This window comes from Carassius gibelio, chromosome A19, assembly GCF_023724105.1.
Source record: "Carassius gibelio isolate Cgi1373 ecotype wild population from Czech Republic chromosome A19, carGib1.2-hapl.c, whole genome shotgun sequence".
NCBI lineage: Eukaryota > Metazoa > Chordata > Actinopteri > Cypriniformes > Cyprinidae > Carassius > Carassius gibelio.
In genome coordinates, this window is record NC_068389.1 from 4,277,843 (window position 1) to 4,298,570 (window position 20,728).

Genomic DNA, 20,728 nt, shown 5'->3' on the forward strand with positions numbered 1-20,728 from the left:
TCCGTCTGAGGATCAGAGACGGACACAGAAGGCTAGAGTCATGGCTTGCAATCCTCCCCCACCTGTGGGTAGGAGGAATCGCGGGTCAACAGAGGAGAGGCAAAGGGAGGTGATCCAGACAAGGTGTCATCACTTTCGTCAAGATTGGAGTGATACTTGAGTATCTGCTAGCTCCCTTTTGGGGTTTTTATATCTTCTCCTTCCTAATTCCCCTATAACAACCAGCTGATATATATTAAATTGCTGGTGGTAATGTGTGTGAGTTTCTTTGCAGTGCTCAATCACAGTGTTTACTAAACACTCCTTATGTCCAGCCAGTACGATAGCCTTCTTGATAGTCCAGCCCAGCACAGCACTGCAAGGAATTTACTGGATGTCCGGCCAGGTCCTGGTTGCTTGGATATCCCTTCTTGCTGATACATCAAGTGTGAAGCGGAGGTGGCAGTTACAGAAGTCTTCTTGTATATGCTGTCTCACGTGATGCTCCCCTCGCCAGAGGTTTGTAAATTTGAGCTTGCCTCTCCCATGCAGTTCGGCACCTCTGTGATGCTTAGGAAGCTTTAAGTACACACACTAAGCACTGTGTAGTTTCTGAAAACCATATGGTGGTGAGTGTGCACGTTGAACACTCTGCATACTTTCCAAAATCCACGTAAGTGGTAAGCGTGCCCACAAGACTCTTCACACTTTCTGAAATCCAGTTATGTATATAAGGGTTATGTGCTCAGCTTCATTCCCTTTCTTCAAGATTGTTAAATCTTGTTTCCTTGGGCTCCACTCAACCAGTGTGTTTTTATTAATACACTTCAAGCATCGCTTCCATCAACATGAAGGGCTATTGTGAGCCTGGCTCTTCCCCTTAAGCACCTTAGTTCTCTCCCCTTGAAAGGAAAGGAACCAGAGCAACACCCGGTTGTGAGCCAGGATTGGTTGTAGTGGAGAAGGCACGCTCAACTCCCACGTCGTTTAGTCGGTGCGATTGATAAAGTTATCCAGAAATAAAAGAGAAAAAAAGAGAAAAAAAAAAAACGCACTCTCAAGAAATACTTTTATAAAAACAATTTAAAAGTCTTATACAGACGTGTTTCGGCCTAAGCCATCATCAGTGTGTGATCAGGTCGGATGTTCATTTCTTTGACCACCAATCTTGATTACTACATCCGATTTTACATCCGAGTTAGTTCTGGCTGCAGATAAAGTCTTAATAGTTGGTGATTTTAATATCCATGTCGATAATGAAAAAGATGTATTGGGATCAGCATTTATAGACATTCTGAACTCTATTGGTGTTAGACAACACGTTTCAGGACCTACTCATTGTCGAAATCATACTCTAGATTTAATACTGTCACATGGAATTGATGTTGATAGTGTTGAAATTATTCAGCCAAGTGATGATATCTCAGATCATTATTTAGTTCTGTGTAAACTTCATATAGCCAAAATTGTAAATTCTACTTCTTGTTACAAGTATCGAAGAACCATCACTTCTACCACAAAAGACAGCTTTTTAAGTTATCTTCCTGATGTATCCGAATTCCTTAGCATATCCAAAACCTCAGAACAACTTGATGATGTAACAGAAACTATGGACTCTCTCTTTTCTAGCACTTTAAATACAGTTGCTCCTTTACGCTTAAGAAAGGTTAAGGAAAACAGTTTGACACCATGGTATAATGAGCATACTCGCACCCTAAAGAGAGCAGCCCGAAAAATGGAGCGCAGCTGGAGGAAAACAAAACTAGAGGTATTTCGTATTGCTTGGCGGGAAAGTAGCATATCCTACCGAAAAGCATTAAAAACTGCTAGATCTGATTACTTTTCTTCTCTTTTAGAAGAAAACAAACATAACCCCAGGTATTTATTCAATACAGTGGCTAAATTAACGAAAAATAAAGCCTCAACAAGTGTTGACATTTCCCAACACCACAGCAGTAATGACTTTATGAACTACTTTACTTCTAAAATCGATACTATTAGAGATAAAATTGCAACCATTCAGCCGTCAGCTACAGTTTCGCATCAGACAGTGCACTATAGACCCCCTGAGGAACAGCTCCACTCATTCTCTACTATAGGAGAGGAAGAATTGTATAAACTTGTTAAATCATCTAAACTTACAACATGTATGTTAGACCCTATACCATCTAAGCTCTTAAAAGAGGTGCTTCCAGAAGTCATAGGTCCTCTTCTGACTATTATTAATTCCTCATTGTTATTAGGACATGTCCCCAAAACCTTCAAACTGGCTGTTATTAAGCCTCTCATAAAAAAGCCACAACTTGACCCCAGAGAACTAGTTAATTATAGACCAATCTCGAATCTCCCTTTTCTGTCCAAGATACTAGAAAAGGTGGTATCCTCACAATTATATTCCTTCTTAGAGAAAAATGGTATATGTGAGGATTTCCAGTCAGGATTTAGACCGTATCATAGTACTGAAACTGCTCTCCTTAGAGTTACAAATGATCTGCTCTTATCATCTGATCGTGGGTGTATCTCTCTATTAGTTTTATTGGATCTTAGTGCTGCGTTTGACACAATTGACCACAACATTCTTTTGCATAGACTTGAACACTTTGTTGGCATCAGTGGAAGTGCATTAGCATGGTTTAAATCGTACTTATATGACCGCCATCAGTTCGTAGCAGTGAATGAAGATGTATCATATCGATCACAAGTGCAGTATGGAGTACCTCAAGGCTCAGTTCTAGGGCCGCTACTCTTCACGCTTTATATGTTACCCTTGGGAGATATCATCAGGAAACATGGTGTTAGCTTTCACTGTTATGCTGATGATACGCAGCTCTATATTTCCTCGCAGCCCGGTGAAACACACCAATTTGAAAAACTAATGGAATGCATAGTCGATATAAAAAATTGGATGACGAGTAATTTCTTACTGCTAAATTCAGAAAAAACAGAGGTGTTAATCATAGGGCCTGAAAACTCTACTTGTAATAACCTAGAACACTGTCTAAGACTTGATGGTTGCTCTGTCAATTCTTCGTCATCAGTTAGGAACCTAGGTGTGCTACTTGATCGCAATCTTTCCTTAGAAAGCCACGTTTCTAGCATTTGTAAAACTGCATTTTTCCATCTCAAAAATATATCTAAATTACGGCCTATGCTCTCAATGTCAAATGCAGAAATGTTAATCCATGCATTTATGACTTCAAGGTTAGACTACTGTAATGCTTTATTGGGTGGTTGTTCTGCACGCTTGGTAAACAAACTACAGCTAGTCCAAAATGCAGCAGCAAGAGTTCTTACTAGAACCAGGAAGTATGACCATATTAGCCCGGTCCTGTCCACACTGCACTGGCTCCCTATCAAACATCGTATAGATTTTAAAATATTGCTTATTACTTATAAAGCCCTGAATGGTTTAGCACCTCAGTATTTGAATGAGCTCCTTTTACATTATACTCCTCTACGTCCGCTACGTTCTCAAAACTCAGGCAATTTCATAATACCTAGAATATCAAAATCAACTGCGGGCGGCAGATCCTTTTCCTATTTGGCGCCTAAACTCTGGAATAACCTACCTAACATTGTTCGGGAGGCAGACACACTCTTGCAGTTTAAATCTAGATTAAAGACCCATCTCTTTAACCTGGCATACACATAACATACTAATATGCTTTTAATATCCAAATCCGTTAAAGGATTTTTAGGCTGCATTAATTAGGTAAACTGGAACCGGAACACTTCACATAACACCGTACTTTCTACATCATTAGAAATATGGCATCTACGCTAATATTTGTCTGTTTCTCTCTTGTTCCGAGGTCACCGTGGCCACCAGATCCAGTCTGTGTCCAGATCAGAGGGTCACTGCAGTCACCCGGATCCAGTACGTATCCAGACCAGATGGTGGATCAGCACCTAGAAAGGACCTCTACTGACCTGAAAGACAGCGGAGACCAGGACAACTAGAGCCCCAGATACAGATCCCCTGTAAAGACCTTGTCTCAGAGGAGCACCAGGACAAGACCACAGGAACCAGATGATTCTTCTGCACAATCTGACTTTGCTGCAGCCTGGAATTGAACTACTGGTTTCGTTTGGTCAGAGGAGAACTGGCCCCCCAACTGAGCCTGGTTTCTCCCAAGGTTTTTTTCTCCATTCTGTCACCGATGGAGTTTCGGTTCCTTGCCGCTGTCGCCTCTGGCTTGCTTAGTTGGGGTCACTTCATCTACAGCGATATCGTTGACTTGATTGCAAATTAAAACAGACACTATTTCAACTGAACAGAGATGACATCAATGAATTCAATGATGAACTGCCTTTAACTATCATTTTGCATTATTGAGACACTGTTTTCCAAATGAATGTTGTTCAGTGCTTTGGCGCAATGTATTTTGTTTAAAGCACTATATAAATAAAGGTGATTGAGATTGATTGATTACTTGCCACAAATTTCACAATCTCTTCTCCGAATTGAAATTGTCAATTCGTAATTCGCTCGTGTTTCAACCACAGTCCTGAATGACTCTTTAATTTGTCTGGTTTGGGTCTGATACGCTATAATGGCTATAGCCCTTAAACAAAAAAAAAAATGCTTTTAATGAGAATAATGTGTAACACAAATATCGTATTCGTAAAATACTGTAGTTTTATTTTGTACTTAAAAAAAAAGAGTCCTACAGTCCCATGCAAATGTTCCACAATATGGAAAAGTAACAAATACTGTGACTTCCATCCCATCAGCACAGCAATAAACCACATCTGTAGATGCATATCAAGGTTGATGAAGCACACTGCTCTATTATTCAACTACAAGCTGGAGCACAGTCATCGCCCAGCATTATTAATACAGAAGAGGCTGATGAAGTTCGAACTGCTGTATGAGATCATTAAGGAGAGAACACCTGGTGTTGTGTAGGGCTGTCTGGGGACCATCCTGTTTCATTAAGCCTTGGAGAGGCTCATCTTTGAAGCTGCTCTCCACAGGAGAGAAGTCTCAGACAATACCTCCAAACAAGGCAAATATCTTTCTCAACAGTGCCAATCTTAAATCAGACCTCTGCAAACAATCCTGATGAAATTCAAAGCAAGTTCGGTTGGCCACTGTTGTTATTGCAGTCCCCCTGAGAGACTGTATCAGCCATGGCTGATAATGAAACTGATACCAATTTTCTCATACATCTGCCCTAGTTAGATGTACATCCTCTTTATATTTAAAATTCAGAAGTCCTTAAAATGGTGTTTATTTATAAGGGCTCTAACAAGAACTAAAATAATTTCAACAAATTTTTCATTTGATACTTTAAGTAGGAAGGTTTTTTAATTGTTTAAAGTAGAAAAAAGTAGACTCATATAATCATATACAGTGGGTTCAGAAAGTATTCAGATCCTTCCTTTTTTGGAATGTTGTGGTCTTATGCTAAAATGCTTTCAATTATTATTATTTTTTTTACATCAATCTACACTCAATATTTCCTGAATTTCTAGTAAATCATCTGATTTAAATTAGTAAACTTGACCTAATGAGTTACTGTCGTTCATATTTATTACACTAGTGAACATCAAATCATCATACAGATGAGACTCCTCAACATGTTTTAAAAATGTTAAATTGTTTATACTTAAATCTGTTGTAAGGTATGAGCATAAACTTTTCATTTTCACTTTTCCTACATTTATTCATGGTGGTTATGTCATTGTGTATGTTGTACATGAAGTGCTAACTCAAAATTTATCTGCATGGGGTAAGACAGCAAGAGAAAAATGCACATAGGTGAAGCTTGTAATCACTCTTGCTCTTTTGTGACAAGGACGCTCCTACCCCCACATCTGAGTTATCCACCTACAGCACAAAGGGCAAATTGGGCAGATGTGAAGCTCTGTTTCAATGCATTGAAGGTATGGTTAACTCTGCTGGTTTATATGAATAGCCTGTCTTTGTCAGTAAAGAGATAGGCTCTGCAACAGTACAAAAATGTCTTATGAACCTCCAATAGAAATTGGAGAACCCTAGAAAGTGCTGTACCTGCCTGACCAAGGTGGGTCAAAGCCAGTCCAAGACTGCTCAGATCTGGTCAGGATCAATCTGGAGGCTGCCCTTGGACACACAGGATATGAGGAATGAGACAGCTGGGACATGGAACTTGCTTTTCTCCATCTCAACAAAGAGCTTGTGCTTTATCAGCTGGGCTGAACATGTCTGACACATCTTGGATGTGTTCTTGAAGTTTGTAGGAGAATATCAGAATGTCATACAAGTAAACAAGCACCAATATATTAAGCATCTCTCCAGTGGTCTCAAAAGTATTGACATTCATTACTCAAGTAGAAGTTTATATACTAGGGTTTAAAAAGACTTTTGTAGAAGTTGAAGTATCTACTCAAGCTTTTTACTCAAGTAAAAGTGTAAAAGTACTGGTTTAAAAAACTACTTAAAGTATTAAAGTAAAGGTAACGTAAGAAAAAAAATGCCATATTCAAATGGCTTATTGAATATCGGATCCCTTTCTACAAAAACACTTTTTGTAAATTATATGATCACTGATCATAATATAGATGTACTCTGTTTGACAGAAACCTGGCTAAAACCTGATGATTACATTATTTTAAATTTGTCCTCCCCCCAAGATTACTGTTATAAACATGAGCCGCGTCTAAAAGGCAAAGGGGGAGGAGTTGCTTCAATTTATAACAACGTTTTCAGGATTTCTCAGAGGGCAGGCATCAAGCATAACTCGTTTGAAGTAATGGTGCTTCATATAACATTATCCAGAGAAACCAATGTTAATGATAAATCCCCTGTTATGTTTGTACTGGCTACTGTATACAGGCCACCAGGGCACCATACAGACTTTATTAAAGAGTTTGGTGATTTTACATCCGAGTTAGTTCTGGCTGCAGATAAAGTTTTAATATCCATCCATGTCGATAATGAAAAAGATGCATTGGGATCAGCATTTATAGACATTCTGAACTCTATTGGGGTTAGACAACACGTTTCAGGACCTACTCATTGTCGAAATCATACTCTAGATTTAATACTTTCACATGGAATTTATGTTGATAGTGTTGAAATAATTCAGCCAAGTGATGATATCTCAGATCATTATTTAGTTCAAGGCAAGTCACCATTGATCTTCATGAACAAATTCAAGTCACCATAAATCTTCATGAGCAGAGTAAAGTCAGCTTTGATCTTCTGGAATCCAGTATAAACCCCATGGGATTACCAGAGTCTCTTCACGTCTCTGTGGAACTACCAGAGCCTCCCCACGTCTCTGCTGAACTAACAGAGCCTCTACACGCCTCTGCTGAACTACCAGAGGCTCTCCACATCTCTGCTGAACAACCAGAGCCTCTCCACGTCTCTGTTGAACTACCAGAGCCTCTCCACGTCTCTGTTGAACTACTAGAGCCTCTCCTCGGCTCGGCTGAACTACCAGATTCTCGCCTCTGCGGAACTTCCAGAGCCTCGTCACGTCTCAGCCGAACTCTCTGAGCACTCGACTGATCCTGTCGTGGCCACGGAGGCTACCCTTAACTTGTTCATGTTCTCTGTTTCAGACTTGCCTAACCAGACTTGCTCTCCTGTTAATGCGACCACACGGATGTGGTGGTCTTCTGCTCCGCCCTGGTGGGCTTCTGTCTCGACCACACGCATGTGGTGGGCTGCTGCGCCGCCCTGGTGGGCTTCACGTTATGCCCTTTCTGGACTTGTGTTTTGTTGTTGTTTTGTTTTTGTTTCTCTCCTGTCTGTTTCCATCTGCATAGTTTTTTTTTCAATTATAAAACACTAGACAGAAACTTAGACATCATATAAGTGATTTATTTGAGCACTAGAAAATACAATAAGAATAATATAAGTAAGAAAAATAGAAATAATAAAAAAAAATAAGTGCTGATGTGCTGATGGCCACTTATACAGATGGTAATCACACAAATTTGCCACAAAGTAAATAATCCACTCTTTCTATTCATATAGACCAGTTCACTTTGATACCCGTGATCATGCAGTAATAGCGAGCTCATTTGGGCTGATTTGCACTCAAACAGATGGTAATCATGCAGATACATTCACATTCAACATAAGAAACACTCTCACATAAATAAAAACTAAACAAAGTTTTTTTTTTTTTAAATAAAAGAAACAAAGAAAAAGGTGATCGCTATAAGTTCCGCCTCCATCAGCTGACAGGTGCGTCAGAGCATGTCACGAGCCCTCACGAGGGAGCGTCAAAATTCATATATACTATCTTTCGCCTATCTTTCATTCATTCTTTTTTCCGGTGGATCGTCTCATTTGGTTTGTGACACTGTATGCTGCAAAACCATGCCGTTTTTTTTCTACCAAGACACAGCTTCCGACCGTGAGTTATTCCATAACAGATGCAAACAGTTCTGTAGCTGAAGAACTGAAACATAAACAAAGACACAGCTTCCGACCGTGAGTTATTCCATAACAGACGCAAACAGTTCTGTCGCTGAAGAACTGAAACGTAAACAAAGGAATTAACATCCATATTACAATGATATTGCTTCGTTTGGACTAAACGTGCTCCATGAGATGTCGTTTAGTGGACCCTTACCTTTCTAACTAAACCGGGATTTACAGCTGTGGATGTTTATGACTCGTTATTACAACGGATCTGGTATGTACAGCGTTTCCATTGCTCATGTTTGTATGTGTACTGCTTACACAAATGTAGCAAATACAGTCTTTATAAGCTTTCCATTGAAAAACAGAGATCTGTCGTCGATGCTTGAGGCTTAGATCTTTATAATGATACATAGTTTGTCAAGATTAAATTTGTCCCGTTTCATTTAATCTCTTCATAAACACTCACACGTTAAATACTGGACCATTCTCATTTCGCTCTGCAAATAAAGAATGAAACTAAAATAAAAAAATTAGCCTTTAATCTGTCTGTGTGTGTATATATATATATATATATATATATATATATATATATACAGCTTTATATATATATATATATATATATATATATATATATATATATATATATATATATATAGGCCTTATATATAATGATTGTTTAATAGCAATACCATGCATAAGAGCCTTTGTGTAATGGTATTTCTTTAAATTTCTGATGAGTAGACTATAGTTTAAGATTATCCCACATTCTTAAATTAACTCACTATAAGTTTTTAATGGTTTTTAAGGATTTTACTATGTTATATTTGTCACAGTGTCTGGGTTGTGTTCCCTGGGTTTCCACTAGGTGTCCTCCTTTCCCACGGTGTCTGGCACTTTATTAACTGTCCGTTTCCTTATTCGGTCACCTTCCTCCTTGTTTGAGTTAATTGATTATTCCCCACCTGTCTCCAGTTCCCTCATCACCTTCTGTGTATTTATACCCAGTCTGTCTGAGTATGTGTCACAGTATCCTTGTCTAATGTTTGATGCTATCCGTAGTCTTGCCCTTGCCGTGTGTTCTTGCCTGTTTTATGTTGTTTGGATACTCTGGTTTTGACCCTGCCTGGACTGTTTACCCCTTTGAATTTTTCCTTAAATAAAACATACCTGCACTTGGATCTCTCCTTGTTTCCTGTATCACCGAACATAACAGAAGGACTCCGTCACACCAAAGATCCAGCGGTATGTTGATGAATGTTTCCTCCCTAGCCACCGAACGGGAGAGAAGCAATCGGTTTGAGGGATCCCGCCTGGTCGTGTTTCGCGGGACCAAGGGAGGTCACAGAGGAGGAGGTGGGCGAGAGGAAGCTCAGCATTGCTCTCCACCATGGCCCCCCTTCGACTCGGGGCTCATGTGGGAGGGACCAGAGCCGCCGTCTCACCATGGCAGATGGAGAAAGCCAGCGCCACTGCCCATGATGGCCGCAGGTCCAGCACCACAGCACAAGGTGGCCGCCAACCCAGCGCCGCTGCGGTGCATGGCCACCAACCCCGCACTACGATGCAAGATGGAGGCCAGCTTCACACCACAGCACACCACAGTACAGGATGGCCGCCAGCTCAGCGCTACGAGGCAACATGGCTGCCAACCCAGTACCACGAAGCAAGACGGCTGCCAGCGCAGCGCCACAGCACAAGATGGCCACCAACGCAGCACCACGAGGTAATATGGATGCCAGCACAACACCACAGCACAAAGTGGTCACCAGTCCAGGGCAACGGTGCAAGATGGCTGTCAGCTCAGCGCCAACACCCAAGATGGCCGCTGACACATTTCTTGATTACTTCGATATGCTGTCAAAGATCCTAGAGATTCCCAAGACGGTTCACGTCATGGCTGCTGAGCCAGCACCACAGCCCAAGATGGCTGCCAGCCCAGCGCCACAGCACCGGGTGGTCACCAGCCCAGCACCACAGCACAAGATGGCCGCTAACCCAGCGCCAATGCCCAAGATGACCACCGGTCCAGCACCACAACCCAAGATGGCCGCCAGCCCAGTACCACAGCACAAGATGGCTGCTAACCCAGCACCAATGCCCAAGATGGCCACTGGTCCAGAGCCACAGCACAAGATGGCCGCCAGTCCAGCGCCACAGCACAAATTGGTCACCGGTCCAGCGCCACAGCACAAGATGCTCGCCGGCCCAGCACCACAACCCAAGAGGGCCCCCTGTCCAGAGTCATGGCCCAAGATGGCTGTTTGCCCAGCGCAGCTGCACAGGATGACCGTCACAGCTGACCCTCTGGAGTCGAGTCAGGTTCCAGTTGACCCTCCAGAGTCAAGTCAAGTTCCAGTTGACCCTCCAGAGTCGAGTCAGGTTTCAGTGAACTCTCCAGAGTCGAGTCAGGTTCCAGTGAACTCTCCAGAGTCGAGTCAGGTTCCAGTTGACCCTCCAGAGTCGAGTCAGGTTCCAGTTGACCCTCCAGAGTCGAGTCAGGTTCCAGTTGACCCTCCAGAGTCGAGTCAGGTTCCAGTTGACCCTCCAGAGTCGAGTCAGGTTCCAGTGAACTCCCCAGAGTCGAGTCAGGTGTTCATGGACCCTTCAGAGTCAGGGCTAGTCACCGATGATCCTCCAGAGTCAGGGCTAGTCACAGCTGACCCTCCAGAGTCAGGTCTAGTCACCGATGACCTTCCAGAGTCAGGGCTAGTAACCGCTGACCTTCCAGAGTCAGGGCTAGTCACCGCTGACCCTCCAGAGTCAGGGCTAGTCACCGATGACCTTCCAGAGTCAGGGCTAGTCACAGCTGACCCTCCCGAGTCAGGTCTAGTCACCGATGACCTTCCAGAGTCAGGGCTAGTCACCTCTGACCTTCCAGAGTCAGGGCTAGTCACCGCTGACCCTCCAGAGTCAGGGCTAGGTACCATGGACTTTCCAGAGACAAGGCTGGACACCGTTGACCTTTCAGAGTCAAGTCAAGTCACTGGTGATCTTCAAGGACTGTGTCAATTCACTGGTGATCTTCAAGGCAAGTCACTGGTGATTTTTAAGGACAGAGTCAAGTCACTGGTGATCTTCATGAACAAAGGCAATTCACCAGTGATCTTCATGAGCAAAGGCAAGTCACCATTGATCTTCATGAGCAAATACAAGTCACTGGTGATCTTCATGTACAAGTGCAAGTCACCTATGGTCTTCATGAACAAATGCCAGTTACCAATGATCTTCGCAAGCAGAGTCAGGCCAGCACCAATCTTCTGGAGTCCAGTAAAGACACCAGGGGATTACCAGAGTTTCGTCCTCCCGTTGGTCCGACCACACAGATGTGGTGGTCTTATGCTCCGCCCTGGGGGGGCTTCCGCCCTGACCACACGGTTGTGGTGGTCTTCTGCTCCGCCCTGACCACACGGTTGTTGTGGTCTTCTGCTCCGCCCTGGGGGGCTTCCGCCTGACCACACGGTTGTGGTGGTCCTCCGCTCCACCCTGGAGGGCTCTGGCTTCGACCACATGGTTGTGCTGGTCTTCTGCTCTGCCCTGGGGGGTTTCCACCCTGACCACACGGTTGTGCTGGTCTTCTGCTCCGCCCTGGGAGGCTTCATTCCTGACCATACGGCTGTGGTGGTCTTCTGCTCCGCCCTGGGGGGCTTCATGTTGGTTTTTTGTTTTTGTGTTCACTCCTGTCCCTGTTTCCCTCTGTTAGTCTGGCCCTCCGTCCCTCCCCCTGGGCCTCCACCTGTCCGCCTCCCTCCTGGTCTCTGTTTTGTGTCTGTCGTGGAGCGTCTGGGAGCCGCTCCGTAGAGGGGGGGTACTGTCACAGTGTCTGGGTTGTGTTCCCTGGGTTTCCACTAGGTGTCCTCCTTTCCCACGGTGTCTGGCACTTTATTAACTGTCTGTTCCCTTATTTGGTCACCTTCCTCCTTGTTTGAGTTAATTGATTATTCCCCACCTGTCTCCGGTTCCCTCATCAACTTCTGTGTATTTATACCCGGTCTGTCTGAGTATGTGTCACAGAGTCCTTGTCTAATGTTTGTACTATACTTGTCTATCCGTAGTCTTGCCCTTGCCGTGTGTTCTTGTCTGTTTCATGTTGTTTGGATACTCTGGTTTTGACCCTGCCTGGACTGTTTACCCCTTTGGATTTTCCCTTAAATAAAACATCATACATGCACTTGGATCTCTCCTTGTTTCCTGTATCACCGTACGTGACAATATTATAATGTTATTGTTGTTTTACATCTTCCTTTCATCTCCATTAACAAACCAACATTTTACAATTACATTTAGATCTCAATCCGTCCCCAACTGAATTCAGTCCAGCTGGAGGGGTTTGGTGTAGTTCTGTTTAGCTTGTGGGGGTTGAAAAATAAAGTTGTGAATCTCTTGCTCTTTCATATGGACAGTGTCTGAAGAGGGTTTAAACTTGCAGAGCAGGTTTAGGTAAAGTGTTTTCATGCCTCGTTGGGTTTGGCTTTTGTGATTTTTACAACTGCATATGTCTAAAGAGTATTACATACAATAAGGCTTTTTTTGTTTGTTTGTTTTTTCCGGAGGAGAAATAAGGGTTTCTGAAAGAGTTTTTGTGTTTCAGAGGAAAAATCTATGTTAAGTATGTATCATCTCTTCATTACAGACCATTCTGAAAACATGATCTATGCAACGCGTATAAAATGCTTTGATGTCTAGAATGTATTTAAAAGGTCTGCCCTCCACTTAATATTTTCTAGTTACTAGTAGTATTTTTTAAAGTCATTATTCAATTAATCGAACGTTTATATTAAATTAACACAGTCTAATCAATAATGAACCTTAATATATTTTGGGCTCAAGCACACGCACACTGTTTTCCAAATGAATGTTGTTCAGTGCTTTGACGCAATGTATTTTGTTTAAAGCACTATATAAATAAAGGTGATTGATTAAATTTGCCACAAATGACACAGGCAGAAGTAGCCAAATAATTGTGAAAAAGGAGACATTATAATTATTTATTACTTCAACCTAAATGGTGGCAGATCAGAATGAGTTAATTTGCAGGTTATTTTCATTAAATACTCATTTTAAATCGGGGAGGATAATCACAAGTGAGCTATAAAAAACAAAGAAACAAAGAAACAAAAAAAAAACCTAAAAGATAATTAAAATTCTCAATATATAAGAAGTCAAATTAAACATGTTTCTGTGTTTATGAAGTCCTCTAGATTGGCACTCACTGCATGTACCTCTGTGAAATCACCTTAACACTCACCATTCTAAAGACAATCGAGGTGGAAAACTCTTGACTCTTCATTAATTTGTTTCTTAATTTGAATTATTTTGTGTTACATTTATGTATCTTCATTCTTGGGTTGAAGTTTGTTTATTTGTTTGATCTTGTTTTAATTTTGTAATATTATATGTTAGGTATAAAGTGTTTTTTTGCCCTCTTGTGTTATGATTGGCCCATCCTTTCCTTTAAGCTGATGCTTCGTTCCGTTAGTTTGATTTGAATGTTTTTAACAGGGGTTACCAAACTCTGTTCTGGAGGGATGGTGTCCTGCATAGTTAAGCTCCAACTTGCCTCAACACACCTGACTGGATGATTCTAGTATGGCTAGTAAGACCTTGATTAGCTGGTTCAGGTGTTTAATTAGGTGTGGTTGGAGCTAAACTCTGAAGGACTCTGGCCCTCCAGGACTGAGTTTGGTGACCCCTGGTTTGTTGTTTTGACAATAATTTCCCCCATTATGTTCATTTATGTGAACTGTGTTTATGCGATCCTTTGTCTGGATTCAAATAATCTTCTCACTCCTGTCTCTCAGTTTCTCGCAGATCCTACATACTTTTTTTACATTAAAATGTATTTAACCACCTTACCACAACATTTATTTTAGGTTCTGCTGTTATTCCTGGTTATTCTGATATTTGTTTTTCTTTTTCACTTGGTGTCATGGTGTCCTTCGGAACACAATCATGTGTATTGTGGTATTATTAATGAGACATGACCAGCACACCCTATCGCTCTAACTGTGTGGCTGACCATCTGTGCAAGTCCAGTATTGTGGTGACATGAAAGATGCAGCAGCAAATAAAAACAATATTTTTTAATCCCAGCATTGCTGTGGAGAGTTGATTGTCATGTTTATTTTCTATTGTATGGACTCTTATTTTGATATACTGTATTTTTATTTTCTTTATGCTCTTTGTTTAGGCATTTTTTGTCATGATGCGCAGGTTGATCCAAAATGAGTGGGTACCTGCGGTCACCCGCGGTTACGAGTCATCCAAAAATATTTTTAATGATACTCGTGTTGCGGTCGGTCAGGTCCTTTGAAATAAAGATGCCAATTAAACCGTGTTTTACCTTTGTAATTTATATAGTACTATACGCAATTTTGAAATATATAGGCCTACACTTTATTGGCTAAATAACTGGTGCGAATAGAGTGACAACCTGTCCCGCTTAACATTGTACAGCAATTTTACCCTTTGTCCGGCCTCACGCAAATTGGGCATCTGTCGACCCTGCCTAATAAATACACAGATACGTCCATAGGCGTAGTGCTAACTTATGTCCAATAGTTCAGAGGAGAGCCATAAAAGAGTTAGTCGACAGTCGTACATCAATCAAACTGTTGACGGGCGCTGTTCGGTCAGGTTAATGGCCACGAAAAAGAGAAGATGCACTTTTAATAGCGAATGGACTGCAACATACTCTTGATTAAGACCTGTAGATGGCGAAGCAGAGAGAGCTTTTTTTTCTGTGGGACATGGAGGAGAATACGACGTGAAGCGACATGGTGCATGTGAGTACCACAGTACCATCATTACTTTAACCGGTTCTTTGTGGCAAGCTTTACAGTATGTGTGCGGTCATAACGCTTATTATCCTGTAGGCTAAAGCCTATTTAAGTAATTATATCAATATAAAGGGGCGACACATTTACTACTTTTTAAAAATGCGGGTCAGGAAGCGGGTCGGGTAAAATATTTTATTTTTCTTGTTTTGCGGTCCGAGTTGCGGGCGGGTTGATTGAAAACTTCGGTCGGGTGCAGGTTGTTTATACATTGACTGCGGATCACTGATGGCTACCAATTGATTTTGCTCACTTGATTCTTGCTTAGCTCATTTTCCAGTGTACATATTTAATGCATTTTCTTTTCAGTGCAATTTGTTGGTTTTTGTTGTATTCTGGAGTGTATTTTGTATTTTACTTTTGTTTTTCCATGCTGTAACCATGTTTCTGTGAGTTTTTTTTCTTTTAATAAAGTTAAACTGCTGCAAACAGATCCTTTCCTCTCCATTTTAAAACCTGCTGTGACACTGAGGATCATGCAATGCTTTTATTTTTACATTTTTAAATTAATTTTATTTGAATACACTTTCATGATTATGCTATATTTTAGTCCATTTAATTTGTGGAATATTATAGTGAAGAAGTCAGTTGAGGACTTCATGCAGTCAGTCTGGGGAAGATAAAGTGCTGGCCATCTCTTCATTGGTCTAAAACATGGACAGCTGGGCTTCTGCTGCTCAAGAGCTCTGTTTATCTGTCTTTCTTTCAGCTGTGAAATTCTCAAGATAATCTCAGTGAGGTCATTACAGTCTCTTGACAGCTGGTAATACTAGCGGTGTAAATCTGCAGCTTGTCTCAGAGACAGAGAGACTAAAATAACAAGGTGGGAGGGAGATTATGAGCTAATGGTTTGACTGTTATTCAGTTTCAGAAGTGTCGCACTCCTTGGCAGTGATACAGTCTCAATGAAAATTCTGATGATTAATTCAACTGAATTAGTGAAAAAGATTACTTTATAATTTATAATAAGTCAACTACATAATGTAACTTAATGGGTATGCCTGAAGCTGAATACAGTACCCGATTCAAAAAGGCATGGACAATGATTTAAAAATTATTTCATACTAATGAGAAAAACAATGAGCTGTGGCTGGTATGCAATGCATACATTCTGTTTATAATCTCTTCAGAATATGTTATTCATGATGCTAGGAAGGGCAATGAGTAGTCGACCATTTAGGCACTATGCGTAATGTATAAAATAGCAAAGTAGTTAATAAACACAATTTTCAGCTTCTTTTAAAAATGTAACTAATAAGTATTGTAGTGTAAATTTTATTAATAAAAATTAATAGCCATGATCACAATTTCAAGGGAAAATTTTGATAATTTGCCAACCAATAAGATTTGTGTTTTGATCATGTTCCCGGAGACGCTGCTGTTACATAAAACTATGTCTTGGTGGCATTATTTTTGCTGAATAGCAGAGAAAAAATTCAAATAAAATGGTATTTAACATTTCTGATATGCATATTTTCTGTCTAACCATCTGACTGAGACAGCTGCCACAAACATGTCCAACTTCACTGAGCCAACTACATATGGTAAGTTAAAAAGCAAGAAATGGAGGGCAGACCGTGATATTGCTGCACTTGTCACTCTTTTGTTCAGAAGAAGAGCGTGAAAAAGAATCACCTCTTTTCCTGCGGCAAATGGAGTGTGAAGTCGACTTGAATCATAAGCGCTGATGCAATCAAACAAAGGCAATAATGTGTAAAATGCAAACAGCTTCAGATGGCTTGAACTGTGGTGTTGGAATCTAAAGAAATGGTGCATACAACATGCCATGGCACATTTACAGTAGAATCCCCGCAAGAAGTGAATCACTGGAGTCCTGGTGAATTCAAATAATCATTTAATTTATTTATTTTTCTTATGTTTCATAATCTTAGAGTCAAATTTATTAAATGACTGGAGGGATATATTTCAAATGTAACTAATTTATTCACTTTGGTATAAATGCTGGGACACACTAAGCTGACAGTCTTATATGATACCTGTATATGGAAATAAGGTGGAATATGGGACAATACGACAATTTCTACTCATCAACTAATCACACATTTACATTAATTAAATATATACTGGGAGGTTGGAAATGAACCCATGCAAATTCCATTCCCAAGGACACATATAAAACTAGTTGCAAACCACCAGTGAAAGTAATAACCCTTTGTTTATTTATTTACAAACAAACTAGTGTTAAACTAGTTAGTGATCAGTATCAACTTCGAAGATAAAACTGACAATGACATTTTACAACTGGCTCCACATTTCTAAAAACCAGGTATTCGATAAGACACATGAATTTCTATTCAGCCATTTAAGTGCAAGAAGGGAAAGAACTTGCACAATGTTTTGTTTGAAGTGCGAGCACAGAGAGGCACATATATTGGTACAGGTTCCCAGCCTGTGTCCGTACTTGAACCATTTCCACTGCAGAAAAGGTTGTTCCAGCCCAGAACTGACTTTTTTCACATTTTGTGAGCAATATGCACAAAACTACATCAGTATATCCTCGTAAACACAGACCTTTTTTGTCTTAAGTGAACGTAAACAGAAAACATGTGTAAATATTTTTAGATCCATGTGTATTCTGTGATCGCAGGCTACTAAACATGCGCTGATGGTCATTATTGTTGATCAATCAATTGTCAATTGTTGATGTTTTTGCTGTTGTTTTTTTGTTAAAACCGTAGGCAAAAGTTTCTCTTGTAGGCCTAAGTGTTCTATGGGCTGCTGATGTTTTGCTTATGTTATGATTTACAACATAATTATTTGTAAAAAGACAGAATAAATATGTTTGACATCTAAACTTTTGACTTTGAATTGAAATTGGGAATTTATAAGACTCTGAACATTTTTTCTGATAGTAACCGATTAATTAAATTATTTCACTTGACTAAACCTCTTCTGTCAGAGATGAGTAGGGCAGCCAAAACAAAACTGCTGTGACTTCACATTAGTTGATTTATACTATGTATAAAAAGGCCAAACAATTAAAGCCCCAATTCTCAAAGGCATAGGGCACAACATTTTAGTTACATATTTTTACAGAATATTACAGTGAATATTTTTAGATGCGTAAACTGCCATGATGTTACGCATTGGGTCTCAATGACCAAAAATAATATACACCATTTGAAAGTTGAGATAGGTGTGCAAAAATAGACATATGTGTTCAAGGGACAAAATCCTGAGCTGAAGTGCATGTGTGTGCATAGGATGAAGGTTTTTAGCACTCACACTCTTTGGACATTCCCACAGCGAAGCACTTCTGTAGCCGGCAGTATTGACAGCGATTTCGAGTCACCTTGTTGATAATGCAGTTCTTCTCCCTGTGGCATGTGTACAACATGTTCTTCTGGATACTTCTGCGGAAAAAACCCTGTGGAGAGAAAGAGTCTTCATTTTGTGGTCTACAACTTTGTATGGCTCTGCCCTTATGAAAAGCTGGTTAATCAAGAAAGCTAGTCAGAATGTGCATAGCATATAATTATAACCAGCACTGCTAGTCTTTTCAACAGTGTAGGCCTTACAGGTTACAGGTTTAATGGGATGATGTTGTGAAGCAGCTTAAATTTGTACTGGTCAGACAAAGTCTGAACATTGAACCAGACGCAAATAAGATTATTTAATATATAGTTCTTGTTCTTTTTTTACAATTATTTTGTCTCCTGCTTTCAATACAAAGTCAAGTCACTTTTATCTATATAGCGCTTTATACAATAGAGATTGTGTTAAAGATGCTTAACAGTATTAAACGGGAAAACACTGTGTCAATAATACAAGAGTATAATACGAAACACTCAATTTTTCAGTTAAAGTAATTTATTATTTATTTCATTATTAATTCAGTGATGTCACCATCCAGCTCAGATCAGTTTACATAGTGTCTGTTCAATCAATTCATCAATATTGCCAAAACAAGCCAAAGGCAACAAGGCAAGGAACCAAAACTCCACCACTGATAGAAATTGAAAAAAAAAAAAACATGGGAGAAACCAGGCTCAGTTGGGTTGCCAGTTCGAAACCAGCATGGCGTGGTTTAATTCCAGACTGCAACACAAGTCAGATTGTGCAGAGGACTCGACTGGTTCTCGTGGTCTTGTGCTGATGGCCCCCAATCTGTCTCTGGAGCTATCTAATTGTCCTGGTCTCCGCCGAGATTCAGGGGTATAGATGTCGTCTTTAGGTGCAGATCCACCATATGGACTGGATACGGGTGACTACAGTGATCATCTGATCTGGATGCAGACTGGATCTTAACTGGATTCCCAGTTTCAGTTGAACTAATTAATGCAGCCTAAAAATCCTTCATATGTTAGTGTGCTATGTGTATGCCAGGTTAAAGAGAATAATCTAGATTTAAACTGACAGAGTGTGTCTACCTCCCGAACAATGCTAGGAAGATTTCGGCTTCCTCTTTGAACCTTTTGGCTGACAATCCTGGATATCCGATAAAATACAGTATTATTTACTGCTTTAGAATGCAAGACAAAAAGGCATTGGGAACTAGTAAAGTGACCAGATCTAACAGGTTATTGTATCACTTCAGAAAATTCAGGTTAAAACCAGTCAATTGCAACTTTGCTTCTCATTATGGAACTTAAATATCTTGGACCCCACTGACTATTACTGTATGGATAAAAAAAAAAAAAAAAAACTAAAAGGTTCTTCAAATATGGCCTACAGGTGCATCTAAAAAATTTGAATAATCATGGAAAAGTTTTTTTTTTTTTTTTTTTTTGCTATTTAATTAAAAAAAGAAAAAAAAAAAAACGTTCTTATATTCTAGATTTATTGCACACAAACTGAAATATTTAAAGAGTTTTTTGTTTAATTCTGATGGTTATGACTTACAGCTTAGAAAAAAAAATTCTCCAAAAAAAAAGTTTCTCAAAAAATTTGAATATTTTCTCAAAAATCAATCTAATCTAAACAAAAAGATTTGCTAAACAGAAATGTTCAAGATCTCCAAAGCAGGTTTAATTATGCACTTAATACTTGGTTGGGGCTCCTTTTGCACAAATTACTGCTTCAATGTGGAATGGCATGGAAGCAACAAGCCTGTGGCAATGCTGAGGCGTTTTTGAAGCCCAGGTTGCTTTGATAGCAGCCTTCAGCTCCTCTGTATTGTTTGTCAGATGTTACTTATTCTTATACTAGTCACAATACCTCATAGATTCTCTGTGAGGTTCAGGTCAGGTGAGTTGGCTGGCCAATCAAGCACAGTAATATCATGGTCATCAGACCACTTGGTAGTGGTTTTGGCACTGTGGGCAGGTGCTAAAATACTGCAACAAAATGAAATCAGCATCTCCATAAAGCTTGTCAGCAGATGGAAGCATAAAACACAATGGACCAACACCAGCAGATGATGTCACAGCACCCCAAATCATCACTAAATTAGGAAACTTCACACTGGAGCATATTTGGATTCTGTGCCTCTCCAATCTTCCTCCAGACTCCAGACCTTGATTTCCAAATGAAATGCTTCTTGAAAAAGTTATTTTTCTCCTTACCCCAGCTGAAATGCTTCTGACAT

General features: G+C 40.3%; 1 protein-coding gene across 1 annotated transcript in view; it reads right to left on the reverse strand.

Moving 5' to 3' along the window:
- Nucleotides 1–20,728, reverse strand: part of LOC127935801 (retinoic acid receptor beta) — a 95,135-nt gene that overhangs the window by 40,384 nt on the left and 34,023 nt on the right. The window contains exon 3 of the mRNA XM_052533983.1: nucleotides 18,427–18,568. Within this exon, the coding sequence (XP_052389943.1) occupies nucleotides 18,427–18,568 (142 nt within the window). The remainder of the gene's footprint in view (nucleotides 1–18,426; nucleotides 18,569–20,728) is intronic.